This window comes from Bremia lactucae, linkage group LG9 (assembly GCF_004359215.1).
Source record: "Bremia lactucae strain SF5 linkage group LG9, whole genome shotgun sequence".
NCBI lineage: Eukaryota > Oomycota > Peronosporomycetes > Peronosporales > Peronosporaceae > Bremia > Bremia lactucae.
In genome coordinates this window covers 575,064-592,322 of record NC_090618.1, presented here as the reverse complement: position 1 = coordinate 592,322, position 17,259 = coordinate 575,064, and the positions used below count along the sequence as shown (strand labels likewise).

Genomic DNA, 17,259 nt, shown 5'->3' with positions numbered 1-17,259 from the left:
ACAACTCTGAACTTAGGGGTAGCTTCAGAGTCCGCGTCAGTAGGGCATCCTGCCCCTACTGCGCTCCTGCATTTCCCGACCCCTCAGTGGTCGATGCAGAACTCATGCGTCTCGCACGCTGGTTCTTGCCATCGCCCTTTGGGAAGGGAGTCCTCTTGCTGGGCATCTTTGCCCCAACAGGGACCCTGGAATAGCAGCGAGCCATCCTATGGCCGCGCTTGCCGCATTAATAACAGACCACGTCTGCATTGCCCAACTCCATTGGAGTGACATCTGTCCTCTCGGCCGACGGCTTATACCGAGCTGTCGCCGAGGCACTGTTGTAGGATTGCTCCTCAACAAAGGCAATTTGGATTGCCTTTTCCACCGTCGACGGCACCTTTCTGAAAAGGGCCTGTCGCGAAGGGCCATGACGTAATCCGTTCATAAACGTGGGCACCTTAATGTGCTCCGGAATTTGACCTACGGTTATGGACGCCGACAGCGAGCGCATCGCTTGCACATACTCTTGCAGAGATCGCTTCGCCTATCGCGCTCCAAAGAAGCGCGCCTGAAGCAACACTTCGTTATTCGGCGGCTGGTACATGGCGCGAAAAATTTCCTTAACGATCGCCCATGTAGGGAACGCCTTTCTGTCCGCCATAAGCGCCGAGTAGGCCCACTCTGAGGCCTTACCGCGCAGATGCGACATGGCGTACGATACCATCCGGCTGTCGTCCTCGATGAGCTCACCCAACGCACTAAGTACTCTGGTTAAGCGTCGTCATGGGAGCGGTAATTCGGCTCCTCGTTGGCACTTACCAAGTAGGAAGTAGTTTTCAGACTGATTTATATTTAATTGTGTTAAAAATAAATACCTATTTTTACCAATTGAAATGTCATCTCTATAGGTAACACTTAATATGTATTGCGAGCGCATCTTTCTAGATACCTCGCGTAACGGATGACGCTAGCCGTCATCCCTCCTAATGTGAATGCACCCATGTGCATCACATACACAAGGGTTGGTCTCAAATGTGCACCATACCCGAGTGCTGGGTCTAATTACTATTATTTAGTATCTGACCATTCCCTTAAGTACACTAAGTGCTGGGTCTAGTTACTATTATTTAGTAATTGACCATTTCCTTAAGTACACCAAGTTTACTTAACGGGGACTGTGTAACATTAGGGCAACTTTAGCCCGTTACACCGGCAGTGCCCCGTTACAGAGATGACTTTTTATGATTGGTAAAAATAGGTACTTATGTTTAATACGATTAAATATAAATCAGTCTGAAAACTACTTCCTCCTTGGCAAGTGCGCACGAGGAGTCGGATCACCGCTCCCGTGACGAGACGTATACCATAGTACTTAGTGCGTTGGGTGAGGTCGCTAAGGTGTTTACCACAACTTCCTCACGCACGCGAGAGTAGACGGTCAAACCGCTTTCTCGCTGTGCTATGGTGTGTAGCGCGGCCGCATTAAGACGTGCCCGCCTACAACTTGCCAGTACTAGTGAAGGGTGCTCCGTTACACCAACGAAAATGATCAATAGAACAAAAAAACTTGTTCGAAAATCGTTTCTTAGGTTAAACCTAAAACCCGATGAGTTCTCAAAAAATCTTTTTTTAGCCCTCGCTACAAACGCCTGCGTCAAAAATAGTCATCCATCAGTTTAGTGACATGCTTTCTGCCACGTATAAAATATTCTGATTTTTCTACTAGCCATGGGTAAGTGGAAGCAATATATGGCGATAGCCGCCGCAATGACGGCCAAGCTTGCCTGTGCCGACGTCGAGACGCACAAGGTTTGTTTGCTTTCTTGTCTTATACACCGAAAGCAAAAGCATGTGATGACTTACCTTCATCTTATCACAATTTCTTTAGTACACGGTAGGTGAGGAGGTGGTTGTATGGGAAAATAAAATTGGCCCATTTAATAATCCCCAAGAAACTTACACGTACAATTCGCTTCCCTTTTGCCGAGCTCATAGCATTGAGACTCCGGAGGCCCATGCCCTGGGCATTGGTGAGATTTTAGAAGGGAACGAGCTCCTGAATTCTGGGCAACAACTTAAATTTGGAGTGAATACCCCAAAGATGACTCTCTGTGAGCAAACGTTGACGGATTCTGACGCTGTGAAGTTTGGTGCTGCTGTGGACGAGCATTACTGGTATCAGATGAATGTGGACGATTTGCCTGTGTGGGGTCTCGTTGGTAAAGTCATGAAGCATACGGATGATCTTGAGCAACTAAAGCAGTATCCAGTGGGCACAAGGGTATTATACACTCATAAAAAATTTCTTATTTCGCATAACGGACCGCACATCATCCACGTCAACTTGACATATTCGGATGTTCTAACATCCATCGCGTCAAACAAGAAGGTCGAGTTTACATATGAAGCAACGTGGTACGAGACTACTATCCCATTCGAAGACCGATTTGATCGCTATTTGGAAGATGAATTTTTTGAGCACCAGATTCACTGGTTTTCAATTTTTAACTCTTTTATGATGGTCATATTTCTGTGTGGCCTTGTTGCGCTCATTTTGCTACGCACGCTTAAAAACGACTACGCTCGATTTGCAGAAGATGACGCAGAGGAACTTATGATGGACGGAAAGTCATCGCTGCTCAGAGATGATGCCAATTCTGGCTGGAAATTGTTACATGGAGATGTTTTTCGTGCACCACCCTATCTCCTGTTGTTCACAGCCTTAATAGGGACAGGAGTCCAGCTGCTAGTGCTGTCATTATGTCTGATACTCCTTGCAATCGGACTATCACTTTACATTGAACCGGGCGGTATTGTGTCCGTAGGACTCACTATCTATGCATTTTCTTCATTGGCTAATGGATACGCAAGTGGCGCTTTTTACCATCAATTTTTTTACCCGCGTGTCTCAAAAGATTGGATCCGTGCCATGTGCCTTTCATCAGCGCTGCTCCCGACCGTCATGTTCGGATCAGTTTTTTTTATCAATATGCTAGCTGTCGGCTACGGCACGACGTATGCTATTCCCTTTTTGACCATTGTTCAAGTAGTGCTTATATGGTTTTTTGTATCGTGCCCACTAGCCGTCCTTGGTACAATATTGGGCCGACATGGCGCTGCTAAAGCCGGGTTTCCATGCCGTGTCAACAAATTTCCCCGCGAGGTGCCCGAAGCGCGCTGGTACCTACGCCCGCCAGTATTGATCGCTCTGACGGGTGTGCTTCCATTTGGATCAATTTTTATCGAAATGTACTTCATTTTTGCTTCGTTCTGGAATTACAAATTTTACTACGTCTACGGCTTTATGCTGCTGGTCTCCATCATTTTAACAATCGTGACGCTTTGCGTGACCATCGTATGCACATACTTTCTTTTAAATGCGGAGAATTATCGGTGGCATTGGACGTCATTCGCAGCTGCTGGCAGCACAGCTCTCTACGTCTTTGCTTATTCCATTTATTTTTATTTTTTCAAGACGGACATGTCGGGTTTCTTACAAACGTGCTTCTATTTTGGTTACATGTAAGTGACAATAGTTACAGACGCTTTCTTGGTTGTATCAACCCACATCTGATTAATGCTGGCGCTGTATGATTTTGCAGGGGGTTGTTTTGCTTCGCTTTTTTCATTTTGTGTGGCACTATCGGATATGTTGGCAGCAGTATTTTTACCAAACGCATTTATCGCAATATCAAGTGTGAATGAAGTCATTTTTAGGCTGTACAATTTATAAGCCACAAGAAAGAGGTCACCGTAAATTGAAACAGGAGTATATCATACGTGAAACAAATGATAACGATATAGATTTACCAGAGAACGACAAATATTTGTGTTGCTTATGTTGTACTTTAAAGTCTTCGCTGTTTCATTGCGATGACTAAAGCTTCGTGAAAGTAAATATAAGGAGAGGTTAAATTGCAACAAATTGCGCTTGGAATCAATTTAGTAAAGTACGTAGATTCAATTCGCTGTATATATCTCGGTGCAGAACATGCGTCAAGGCACAAGGTGCGATATGAAATAGCACTACGTGAAATTTCCAACTACAAAGGATAAGTAAAAACGAGCAACTTTCCTGCTGCGTGCCCAAAACTAACATCTCGATCAGCCTTTTTCCCTTTGGTCTGAAATGTTTGAACATTGTCTATAAACGACATCGGCGTCTTCGGGCTCACCACCTATTTGCACAGCTGTCATAACGCAATTTGAAATGTGGCCAAGCGAAAATTGATTTCATGTTGTACACATAGACAATCCTTGATGCACAGTGACATTTATAATTAAGCTTTACGAGAGTATCAGCTTTAGCTTATTGCAAGACTCAAGTCAGCGCACTACAAAATGGATAGCACGGACCAGCGTAAACATCAGTCTAAGAGCGGCTCGGCAGTGACATGGCTCCAGGTCCGACATTTCTTTAGCAATTACAGAAGTGAAGATCCTTTCCGCCAATCCACTTCTGTTCGTGGGAAATGTGCACTCGTCTCAACCTAAGACCATACACATAGACGCTGTATGTAAATTTTCGCCACCCCGTGCACTTTTTAATCAAGATAGTAGGGTCAGCCAACTTTCAATGTGCTAAGCTCCTGTAATTGATAAAAACAATCAGCGAAAGCTATCGCATTTATGTGTGAGGCAAGTACCAAGTTCGTAATTACACGATTCCAGGCGTCTATGTTCTTGACAAGCTGGCGCCACTGGGTATCAGCTTTGTGACTGCGCTTCTGAACTAATTCAATTTTCTCCTGTTTCGCCTAAATTCAATTTAGACCCCAAGTTAGTAAACTATCAAGTCATTGTTTCGCATAGCAAGCCAACCATTTCGAGGAGAGGAGTTATGGCTTCGTATGCATAGCATCTAGAAACATCGCTATCTAGATCGCAAATGGTGATCTTAGCCTGTTGACTGATTATAGCGAGTAACAAATAAATGTTCACCTTGTTCTGGCGTCCTCGCCTTCTGCTGCGCTGCCAAGTACGACAATCTGCTCGCCAAATGAGCATAGAACTCCACACTTAATTCGTCAATTCGGGTCTGAGGCGGAATTTTAACTTGCTCTTGGTTGACTTGCATACTTGGTTTGTGGCGCGCTCTCCGAGTTGCAGGGGTAGGAGATGAATGGCGACTTGAGCCGCTACTTCGGTTGCCTGACGAGCTGCTCGATCCGCTTCGAGACCGCGTATGCCAAACACTTGATGTCGTCGAAGGCGCGCTTGGATTCAATACGTCGATGACACTATTTAGCTTAAAGCTTTCGTCCTCAAGCATCAACTCTTGCTTATTTACGACACTAAAATCCACGTTGCGATTAAAAACCAGTCCGTGGTAAGCATAGCGCCGCACGCTTCGTAAGCATTTCCAAAGCGTAGTAAAAGATGTCGCTAAGGATGCCTAACATTGCCAATCATAGTAATTCTATATTCAATCTTGAGTAAACAAGCGCAAGCTTACCTTGGACGAGCCAATGTGGTACTTCTGGTTGGAATATTCTATTAGAACGTGATGAGCGTGATCAGATCCCACATATGACAAAATTAGAGTCTGAGAGTCCTTTCGACGAAGTAAAAAGGTGCCTTGCTCTCGGTTTCTGGTTGGAAGTGCACGGTAAAGGATGCAGTCAATCTTTTCGAAGATATTTCAGACGTACCGAAGAAGGGCTTCAGCTTTGGCTCGGCTTATGCTGCCAGAAAGAAAAAGCCATGCTTCCTCGTCATTTCGTCGGTCCCGCTCGGCTTTTTCTTCATTTTTGCGTCGCTCAAGATCTTCTTCTTCCTTTTCGCGCCTAGGCGACTCGGCTACAGCACCCACATCCTCTTTTTCTTCGTTCAAATGACTTACACTGGAAAATGGAAATTGAAACTCTTCAAACTCCGATTCCTCGTCAGTCTCTACGTTACAAAGAAGAGTGCTACTTGTCTCGCGCGGGTATATACTTTTGTCATGGCCCATAATCCAACTACCCCCGAAAGTAAGAGCTCGCTTGCCAGGACTCACAATAACATCTTTCGTTTTTTCGGTGTCATCTAACTTAAGCCTTTCATTAATCGTCATCAAGCTTTCATCACGCGGGAGTGTCGTGATTGTTTTAGTTGGAATATGCTGCAGTGATGCCGAGAAGTGATGCAGCGCCTGGTCACTTTGGATTATATGCAATGGTTTAGGACTACCCGATGTCTCCAAGATACCCTGCAAAATAATGATAGAAAACACGCAAAGTCTTACCATTTAACATCGCGTCCTTTTTTAGTGTACATACCTGTGGTCGTACTGAGCGTGAAAATCGAAATTGGTCGGCTGCAACGCGATCCGTACAGATTATTTCTATCATGCGCTCTAGCGCCTCCCGTACAGCAGGCTTTTTTTCATTCTCGCCGAAATTTGCCCTACCAACCGTCCACATCCAGCCTCTGTAGCCTCCCATCTAGAGTACAAGTCGCAATTAGCTCTTGCATCGGTCACAAAAGGCTACTTTTGCAACCCCTCATACTCTTGCGTAAGCTGCAATATCATTACTGGTCATGACGCGTTTCTGGATCAAGTCTGCTTTATGTGATATAAGAAAACTCGGAATTTCCTTGGGGGATAAATACTTGGACAAGCAGTGACGCCACTTATCAATAGCCGCGATGGAGCTCACGCGATGTACATTGAACACAAAAAAGATACCATCCAAATCTTCGCACAGCAGCGAGTGGAGCGACGACGCGCTGGCGTCAACCTCAGCACTAGAGACATCCCAAATGTGCAGTAAAATTTCTTTGCCGTGATGGCTATGTTTTGTTGTAAGAATATCTACTCCAACTGTGGGCGAGTACGTCGTCAGGTACGAGCGCTGCAGCCAGCGCCGCACAATACTCGTCTTGCCCTGCAGAATAATCGGTAAAATCTATGTAACCTATCGAAAGATGGCAATTAAGTACCACTGCAGGCCCTCCGACAAGCGCAATTTTGATCTCTGGCATTGAATCCAACCCCTTCTTATTGGCCGACGGACCAAACGATGTCGGCGAGACGCAAGCGCTATTGCTATGTGCAATATCAGACGAGCGCCGAGCAAAAAGAGAGGAGCTTGGACCTTCTCCACGAAATGTGGACGAAATCATCTTCATCCATTTGGAGGTGGAGCTGTCCGCCGCCTGTGTCGAGTTCTGCATCTAGCCTAAAAAAATGTGAGTACCGTTACTTTCAATTAAAGTAAACGCCTCGAGGGTTAAGAAGCTCAACATTATTTACGATTTTTGAGCTTGATTTGATTTAAAGATGAATGGAGATTTAAAAGCTGGCCGTCTCGATCTAAACAATGACGGGCGCGCCACAGAAGGCTTACTCAGTAGCTCACAAACATCATGCGCAGCTGACTTCGAACACGAAGTCGATCTAAGCTTGCGGTATTTAGTAAGAAGCTTTGGCTCGGAGCTAGCAAAACAGCAGGCAAAGCTCAGACGAGAATGGCTAAGAATGAAGTGAAGATGAAGAAGGCGACATGGGAGCAAAACTTTTAAATTATCGTATTTGCGGAGCCAGAAGGTTACAACAGAATTGTGGTACATTTCGTGGTCCATTGTACCAGCCAAATAATTGGCTGATAATATCTGCCCTTTCCCTCTACCATGTGCACTGTATTCACACTAATGAGGCGCGAGCGTCCAGACGATCGCGGTGACTTTTTCCGGCTGCCCAGCGCGCTGCTAGTGGAATTTCTGGACCTCCGTGATGCCATAAATCTACTCAACTCAAGTCGATGTATGCGCTATGACAGTATTATGACAGTAACGGCCTTAGAAAAAACGCGTTACGCGCAACACTTCCACCAAAAATGCGCCGCCGACTGGTGGCACCTCACGCAAGCGTGGAGGGCAAGCGAACACATGGTGGAGAGTGATTGGGATGGAGAGAACGATGCAAATTCTGCTGATTTATGGAACGACTGTCATGTGCGCACAGCCGCGGGCAAAGAGCTCACATACTGGAAGGACACCGTGCGCGATACACCGCAATGGCAGCACGTGCCTCTGCTCTCCATCATCGACTTTATGGTTACTAAGCTGCTTCCTCAAAGCTACATTTCTTTTAAGTATGCAGCTACAGTTTACACGGCAAGACCCGTAATTGTCCGGTTGCATCCGCCTGAGAAGAAGATGAAAAAGGAAGACGGACAAGATGCTGAAGAGAAGAATGTCGCTCGCACAATTACTGGGGCATTGGGAGCACAGAACGGTAAATTGACGTCGCTCTTTGGACTTCATTGGGAGAACATGGTTGTGGATACGAATACTGGCAAAGTGGCTTGTGCAGTCTGCCAGCTATACGCTGATGAGGTAAAAAAGTACCAGACCAAAGTGGCCGAAATGGTGAGTGATTGGAAGAAAGCAGTGAACGCTGAACTACCAGGATGGAAAGAAAAGGGTATGCATCAGATGGAGATTGATCGACGTACTTACGAGATGAGAGAAGATATGATCCCATACAGCGGTTACTTCACGTCAAACGTCGCGCGCCGCCATGGCGACATCATTATTCGCCACATCTGCTCTTATTGGACAACAGTTGACCATCTTAAGATAAATACGCTCGGGTATCGAGATGCCTCGCAGCTTGTCGCTGCGCTGACCTCAGACATCAGAAAGCAGTGCCAGCACTTTTTAAAGATTAAGCAGGCCATGACGAACGCTTTTCCTCGAGTGGCAAGGATCCGCTACGAGGTCGACCAGCCGGAACATCCGACGTCGTCGCTATTGTGGCAGGTTGAAGCCGTTACTGAGCTTGTCGCCGGAGTTTCGCCGTCGGGATTTCTATGCGGAATGTTGTTTATTGAGAAAAGTGTTTAGTGGAAGGTTTTAGCAGGCAATAATAATAATCGTAAATAAATAATAGTCATATAATCTTCTTAAGTGGGCTGAATACAAACTTGATATCGGGACAAAGTGATGTAATAAGCCACAGTTCTCAATAGTAAGTTTTAATGTTTCTAGCTTGAAAAAGCAAATCCAATAATGCTTTATGTTAAACTAGTCATTACATATTATTATTTCCTATAAGAGGAATAATTAATATTATATCCTATGAAAGGAAATTAATATTAACAAGTACAAAAAAAAATCTTTATAAATTTTGGCTTAATAGTTCCAATATTACCATTTTGGTAATATTGACGCAATAAGACATTAATTGGTTGTCTTAAGTTTAAATCAACCCCGCCAATCGTCATAAGACAACTTAGAACCTTCCTCTGCACGTCGTGTACGTGAAGTAGTCGAGGCACCCCAACTTCAATGCAATCAGTCTAGGTCGACTAGTACAATTAACAGTACTAGCAAAGGGTGCTCCACCTGGTAGCACTTCGTAGTTCGTTCAACGGCCTACGCATGTTCCATCCAGCATGGAAATGTTGGATGAAGAAGGAGGGAGCTTCAATCCCCTGAAGAAGCTATCACGCAACGCGTGAAACGTTCACTCATTTGAGTGACCTTGAATAGAGAGCGATCGAACGCATGAGTTCGGTCGTAGGCGGGCTAGCCGTTGGCGCTATGCTGTTCACTCTGAACACAGATGAACACAATGGCGGCCATAGCCGAGTTCATACAAAATGAACTCGTCGGAGCCCAAGAAAAAGTAGCCTTGCTTCACCAGCAAGACTCTCAACACACAGAGGTGTTGGGAGAACAGGGTGCTTAACAGTTGGAACTATTGAAACAGCAGCATCTGCATGCTTCTTGGGGGCCGACGCTTCCACGTCTTCCTGAAAGCTTAAAGATAGAATTCTTTAAGTTTAAGGTAGTCGAAGGCGACCCCCTTATAAGCTGGTTTGTCGAATTAGACGACGCCATTGAAGCTCGCCACGTCAATGATGATGCGACGAAAGTGAAATTGGCATGACCTACTTAGCCGGAGCCAAATCTTGGGCCTTAGGGCTCAAGCTTCACGATCCATTAGTTTTTGGGTCGTATGAGGTCTTTGAGACCCGGCTCAGGCAAAATGAGCAATTACATCCCAAATCTAGGGTTCGAGTCGACCTCCTGGATTTGAAGCAGGGCACGCGTGACCTTCACGCTTATGACCAGCAAACACGATGTTGATTCGGTACGTCAACGAGACGAACCCGACATTTCCTCCCCCTCCACATCCTCTGATGGGTTCAGGTGGTGAGAAGCGTTTTCTTGTCAGTTGTATCGTGAGTCATCCAATTGATGAACAAAATCAGGTTACTATATTTATTTAAGGTCTTGCAGACGGCCCTATTAAGACTCACCTATTCCGGCTTGAACTAGAGTCGCTCAACCAAGCGATCTCTATAATGGAACAGTCTTAAACAGGCTTTCGTCCACTCTGGAGCTTATTGTCCTCCGAGACGACAAGAAATCGGAGGACCAGAACCTATGGACCTCTCGAATGTGGAGAGCGAGAAACCTCGCTCTTCTAGTCACAGACGATTGCAAAAATGCAATCGCTGTTAAAAGACGGGTCCACTACGCCTGCCCTACGTCCAGTACCAAGAAATACTGAGCGAAACTATTGACCTTCCGCTAGGAACAGCAGAGGACGCGGATCTGACGCTGCTGCGAATTCGCTACGGCGACGCGTTCGTAAAAAACGGTTAGGGTGATTAGGTGCGGAAAGCCCTACTGATCCAGCAGCAAATAATGCTCATCACACAAAAACATTGTTTGTAACTGCCCGATGTGATGAGGTTGACCTCATCACCTTGGAAAAAAAAGTGTCAAACAAATTGCCACTTAAGTCCCTAGTCGATTGTGGGGCATCGAACAATTTTATTAGACGCCAATCGCTAGAAGACCGCAGACTCAAATTTATTGAACGCGATATACCTCAAACAGGATGACAGTGCGCCTAGCAACAGGCGCATATATAACAGTAAATAAACGTGTTGTTGGTATCCAATACACGTTGAAAGGTAAACAGTACGATGATGATTTCATCGTACTAGATTTGGATGACAAATTTGATGTCATCCTTGGATTACCATCGCTCGGAAAGTACGAGCCATGTATAAATTGGCAGCATCAAGCCGTGATGATGCCTGTCTCTTGTTCATCAGATGGCCATCTGATAAACGTCTGGAACGCCCACAAGCGTGTGGATGTCCTACGAGTGAGTGCGATGGCCTCACTTGTGGTTCGGTCGTTTGCACGACTGCACATGACCCTGGTGTGAAAACCCATCACACTGTGGAGTTAAAATACCGACGGCTGTGCACAAGCATAGGCGCATCGAAGTTCGACCACTTGAAAAAGTTGAGTGCTATGAAACAAGGATGCTTGCTTGGAAAGCATCATCCAAGAAGTATGCGACGCCTATCGATAAGAGGCAGTGCAAAGTCCTAGATCGACTGGAGAATCGATCGTAGAGGATCTCGCTGTGGTTGCGCAACCATAGCTAGGAGCAGTTGAAAGGGGGGGGGTTCACCCCAAATAATGTTTAAGGGAATCCCCAAGAATCTGCAGGAATAAGTCCCCAGAAACCTGTGGTCAAAGGTTCCCAGGTACCTTTGGAAATAAGTCCTAAAGAAGAAACTGAGACATTAAATGTCTTAGTAAACAACGGATCAAGTGTAGGCGCTTATACACTTGATCCGCCTCCGAAGTAAACTTCGGAGATAACTCAATTGCCAACACTAGAACCGAAACGGTTCTTACCTGATCTGCGTAGTGGCGAAGTCAAGCAGATCTGCGTACTTGTCACATACGACAAGTAGGTGGCCGATGTTGGGTTGGCTATAGTATTTCCTGAGAACGAACGGGTTCTCAGCAGCTCATCGATGGACGAAAGTGTCCTCGATGACATGACTCGGATAGAACGATTTCCATCCCAATCCTGCAAGTCTTTGAAGACAAATCCTTTGGATAAGAATTTGATCGATTCAAGGATGTATTCATTGAATCCGTACCGTGCCTAAGGATGAAGGCACTCGACACAAAATGGACCAATTTCCAGGTTCGTAATACTGTGTCACGAGGCAATGGCCACTGCCTCGTGAACATGTATAAGCGATCGACAAATTCTTTGCCGATCGCTTGGCAGCGGGCCATTAGAGAGCCATCTTCCCCACATAGCTCTCCGACCTTCTGTGTGCGTAAAGCAACAGGAGCGTGGCGGATTGTGCATGCATTCCATAAATTGAACGCTGCAACGGTACCGGCTCAAAATCCGATACCACGACAAGACGTAATCATTGACGTTATGTCAAAGAGTACTATCTTTTCGTCAATGGATCTATAAATTGTATCCGATCATTATGCGTCAACAGGACATCCCGTTCGCAGCAGTAAGCACCCCAAGTGGAATGGTATAGGAGTGGCTAGTTATGCCACAGGAACTTAGTAATGCCCCTGCGACATTTAACAGATGTGTAAACATTCTGTTAATATCGGTGCGAGATTTTGCACCAAGTTTTTTTGATGACGTCTTCGTTATTAGCAGAGCCATGAACAGAAAGTCGGACGTTGAAGTACATCGTACCCAGGTCCAAAAAATTCTTACACTTATGCGTAACCATATCTTGTATGCAAAATTTCAAGAATTCGCAAGTATTTCGCTTGCAATATGCAAGCGAAATATTAATTATTGGGTGCATCGTGGGTAAACACGGTGTACTCCGTGATCCGGAAATATCATGTCGGTCACCGACTGGCCTGTGCCAGTCGATGTAAAGGGACTTCGAAAGTTCCTCGGCTTAGCGGCCTACTTACACAAGTACCCACGCAATTATGCCGAAATGACAGTACATATTTTTTTCTTCGTTGAAGGAAATGTAAAGTGGCCATGATAGCTGATTTTCATCGTTTCTGTGAGGGTTTTAAGCAAAGCTTGATGCAGCCGCCAATCGATGCTGAGTCTTTCAGCATCGAAAACAATAAAATTAGTCAGAACACACTAATGAGGAGAAGGACATCTTCCAGTGCGCACGGGTCGCACTGAAGACAAAAATAAAACTCAGCAGGCGAATTCCTGTTGGCTAGAGAAGCAGTGGTCCGTTTCGTGGAAGATTCCATCGCTGATGCGGTGAACCGACATAAATCGAACTCTGACAAAAATGGAAGAGCAAGCATTCTTTCAATGTTAACGAACTAGTCCTACTGTCGATGGTTATCCTGCCAAAACATGTAGTGACGAATGTGGGCAGTAATAAAGTGCTACCCAAATATATCGGCCCATTTCGTGTACTGCACCGCCAAGGCAATGCGTACACGATCGAGCTGCTTCGTAGGATGCGTACGCATCCTACGTTTATGTCGGGCGTCTCCGCTGGTACCATCAGTACGAGGCCTCTTCCGACATTATAGTTTCGGGATAGAGTCTGGTTCTCACGAACAAAACGACTCACGACTCCTCCAAGGATGAGATCTTTTGACGAGCTGTCACCAGCTCATTTTGAAGGGACTGATGCGTCCTTCATTTGCCAATTGATCAGTCGCAACTTGCGCACAAATTTTAACTGGTCACGGGTCACATTCTCAACCGTCACCGCTAACTCGCGGCGACGAGATCGCTTGTGATAAATGTCCTCCCTTAAATAATTAAGGATGTGATCCGAATCAAGATCTTGATTCGGGTTTGTCGAACGAAGCGTACCCGGTTTTCTCTCCCCCCATTGACGGATTCGAGTGGTGGAAAAGGGTTTTCATGTTGAACGTTCTCGAACGAGCGTGAGGTGACAGGAGTTCAAACGAGTTGTCTCGTCCGTTGCCGAGGATATCCACCCTCGTATAATAGTTGAGAGCCCTGTTACAAACTGATGATGGACGTTACGTGTCTCGTTCGACAGTACGACGAGACCCATCCTCCTCGACGGAGGGTCCATCAGAGAACGAGCGCATCCCGCGGTCGTAAGGGATTGAAGGCTTTTAATCTCTTTGCGTATCTCAAAAGAGATGATCAGCCTCCAATGAGGACCCTTAAGGGAGTGTACCTCTTTAGGGCCATGACCTGCACCCTTAAAGCAACATGGGCATGAGTCCCCCACGAGAGGCAAAATATCCTGCCTCTCTAGATAATCAATGCGGCTTGTAGCGTGCACCGTCTACGGTCCGTTTTTTAACCGTTCACGGAAAGCATCCACTTTGTCAAGCCAGACCTCGCGGCTTATTCTTTGCACATTCTGCAAAAATACTTCCCAAGCTTGGAACAAAGGAGGGACATCCTTTACCCGCTTACAAGTGTGCCACCGATGCCGGAAAAAGGCATCGACGAATAATCCCGTTTCGTCCTCCCCAGGCTTGTAAAGCCTGGATGAGTCGGACAACGGAATATAATACCGATCGTTGGTCATACCAGACCGAAGATTAAGGTTGCCCTTAAAGGGCAACCAAAGCTCTTTTTCGAGAACAAACCGCAAAACATTGGGGTCCCTATCCCGTTGGCTCATGTTAAGTCAGCTAACATGGCTCTCGGCGCGATCCTTAGTAACACTCCGTTCCTGGTGATGCGTACTAGCACCACCAGTAGCATTCATACCGAGGTGACCTTTACGATCACTTCGTTCCTGGTGATTCATACTGACATCACCAGTGTGGTCGTCGTCCAAGGAGTCATCACAAGATGACTCCGCGCCAAAAAGTGCAACGGGCTAAAGTTGCGCTAATGTTACACAGTCCCCGTTAAGTACACTCGGTGTGCTTAAGGGGATGGTCAATAACCAAATTAAAATAATTAGACCCAGCACTCGGGTGTGGTTCCCATTTTTGACCAACCCTTGTGTATGTGATGCACAGGGGTGCATTTACATTAGTAGGGATGACGGCTAGCGTCATCCGTTACGCGATGTATCTAGAAAGATACGCTCGCAATACATATTAAGTGTTGTCGATACAGATGACATTTTGATTGGTAAAAATAGGTATTTATATTTAATGCGATTAAATATTAATGAGTCTGAAAACTACTTCCGACTTGGTAAGTGCGCACGAGGAGCCGGATTACCGCTCCCATGACGACACTTAACCAGAGTACTTAGTGCGTTCGGTGAGGTCGCTAACGCGCTCACCGCAACTACCTCACTGCACGCAAGAGAAGCTAGTTAAACCGCTTCCTCGCTGTGCTAGGGTGTGTGTCTAAGTAGAGCGTGGCCGCATTAAAACGTGCCCGCCTACACTTGGTAGCAGAAGAAATCCTTTCCACGACCTGCACCTCTGCGTGTGTACGAGAGGATGAGCCTCAATATTGATTCGGGTCATTTCCCCCACCTCTCCGAACATCATCGGGAGGTGGCAGGGCTTATGGCGCAGGGACTTGGTGAATAAATCCTGGCCAGGCTCCTGGGTAGTCCTCCTGAGCAACATGTTGCTCAGTTGAAGCAGTTTGAGCATTCGGGCTCGGACAGCGGAGGACCGGGTCCGTAGCACAAGGCCATGCTGCGGCGGAGTTCGTCAATCAGACTCAGGATAAGCTGAGACATGAGAAGGCTCGGAGCGAGGCTCTCAACAGGACCATGGAGATGCTCTCTGCCCGGCCGCATCAGCCGAGGCCCATTCCAATGGACTCACCCAATTTCGATGGAACTGCGGCGCACACGATTGTCCACTGGCCTTTAGCCGTGGAGCAATGCGGTGTCGCCAAGCTCATCGAGGACGACAGCCGGATGGTATGTCGCATCTGCGCGATAAGGCCTCAGAGTGGGCTTACTCGGCGCTTATGGCGGACAGAAAGGCGTTCCCTACATGGGCGATCTTTTAGGAAAAGATTCGCGCCATGTACCAGCCGCCGAACTTCGATGTGTTGCTTCAGGCGCACTTCTTTGGAGCGCGACAGGCGAAGCAGTATGTGCAAGAGATGCGCTCGCTGTCGGCGTCCATAACCGTAGGTCCGATTCCGGAGCACATTAAGGTGCCCACGTTTATGAACGGACTACGGCATGGCTTATCGCGACAGGCTATTTTCAGAAAGATGCCGTCGACGATGGAAGAAGCATTATAAATTGCCTTGGTTGAGGAGCAATCCTTCAACAGTGCCTCGGCGACAGCTTGGTATAAGCCGTCGGCCGAAAGGACAGATGCCACTCCTATGGAGTTGGGCAATGCAGACGTAGTCTGTTTTAAATGCGGCAAGCGCGGCCATATGATGGCTCGCTGCTATGCCAGGGTCCCTGCTGGGGCAAAAATGCCCAGCAAGAGGACTCCCTTCCCAAAGGGCGATGGCAAGAACCAGCGTGCGAGACGCATGAGTTCTGCATCGACCACTGAGGGGTCGGGAAATATAGGAGCGCAGTAGGGAGTGAAATGCCATGCTGACCTGGACTCTGAAGCTACCCCTAAGTTCAGAGTTGTCGAACAAATGGGTAGCAAAGTCCCTGAGGTTCGAAATTTCGGACTTCATTCCTGCTGGTCTATAGCGCTCATGTAAGAGGCTATGACCAGGTGATGACCCTCCTAGTGGATTCGGGTGCATCACAAAATTTTGTGAAACTCGCGGCTCTAAGAAAGAGACCGGCGATGTTTAATTTGCTTTGCCAGGATGGCAAGCGAGAAGAGGCGACCGTTCGTTTAGCGAACGGTGCGCTCTTTAAGCCTGAGGGAGTTCAGATAGAAATCGCCTTCAGCTTTAGTGACTTCTCTTGTAAAGAAAAGTTCACAGTGCTAGGAATGGAGAGTCCGTATGACCTCATCCTAGGCATGCCATGGTTGGCAAAGTACCAACCATGGATAGACTGGCGTACACGCACAGTTGCGAACTCTACGCAGGACACCGGAAAGGATGTGCTCCTGCGAGAGGCCTATGCAACTGATGTCGTGTCGAACACAGTTGAGGGTGCGTTGACGGGATGTCAAACGTCACCAATTCCTACCCAGCTCGTGGAGACTGAGGTAGTGAATAGGACGATGACAAGTAGTCATGCGTCCGAATGTCCTGCACAGAGCCGAGAGCCTGTGGCAGTAGACGGCGAGCTGACAAGAAGTCATGCGTCGCATAAACCGGCACAGTGCCAAGAGCCTGGTGCGGTTGGAAGGGGTGCGTTAGCCAGGAGTGCAACGGCACCCGCTTCCCAGAAAAGGGTCGTGGTAACTCGAAAAACGAGTACCCGACAGATTAGGACGATCAAAGGCACGTCTAAACGAGTGACCTTTGGATCAGTCTCTAATGAAGAGGACGGGCCTTCGAACGAGGTGTTCGAGGCCGTCAAAGACGAAATTGCGGAGGCATCCTCAGTTGAGGTGCTCCGGCAAGTCTTTAAATCTGCCGAGGAGATAGTAAATCTCCCGGAGATGTCGTGGGATCTGTTCCTTGCCGAATTAAAGGAAGGAAAGATCCACGAAATAGTC

At 46.9% G+C, this 17,259-nt stretch overlaps 3 protein-coding genes across 3 annotated transcripts; 2 read left to right on the top strand and 1 right to left on the bottom strand.

Annotated features, from left to right (window-relative positions):
• Positions 1-1,708: 1,708 nt before the first annotated feature.
• CCR75_009320 (uncharacterized protein) lies at positions 1,709-3,896 on the top strand. The gene is made up of 3 exons (XM_067967361.1): positions 1,709-1,791; positions 1,871-3,504; positions 3,585-3,896. Exons 1-3 carry the CDS (start codon positions 1,711-1,713, stop codon positions 3,685-3,687), a joined length of 1,818 nt encoding a protein of 605 aa, XP_067814237.1. The 5' UTR covers positions 1,709-1,710; the 3' UTR covers positions 3,688-3,896.
• Positions 3,897-3,919: 23 nt separating this feature from the next.
• CCR75_009321 (uncharacterized protein) lies at positions 3,920-7,140 on the bottom strand (the record flags this gene model as incomplete). The annotated part of the gene is made up of 9 exons (XM_067967362.1): positions 3,920-4,571; positions 4,629-4,739; positions 4,804-4,859; positions 4,924-5,377; positions 5,438-5,573; positions 5,634-6,172; positions 6,243-6,407; positions 6,474-6,851; positions 6,907-7,140. The coding sequence occupies 9 exons, from the start codon at positions 7,138-7,140 to the stop codon at positions 4,545-4,547; spliced, it is 2,100 nt and encodes a 699-aa protein (XP_067814236.1). The 3' UTR covers positions 3,920-4,544.
• A 477-nt stretch (positions 7,141-7,617) lies between these two features.
• On the top strand, positions 7,618-8,814 carry CCR75_009322 (uncharacterized protein; the record flags this gene model as incomplete). Its single annotated transcript, XM_067967363.1, has 1 exon — positions 7,618-8,814. The coding sequence occupies one exon, from the start codon at positions 7,618-7,620 to the stop codon at positions 8,812-8,814; it is 1,197 nt and encodes a 398-aa protein (XP_067814238.1).
• Positions 8,815-17,259: the final 8,445 nt, after the last annotated feature.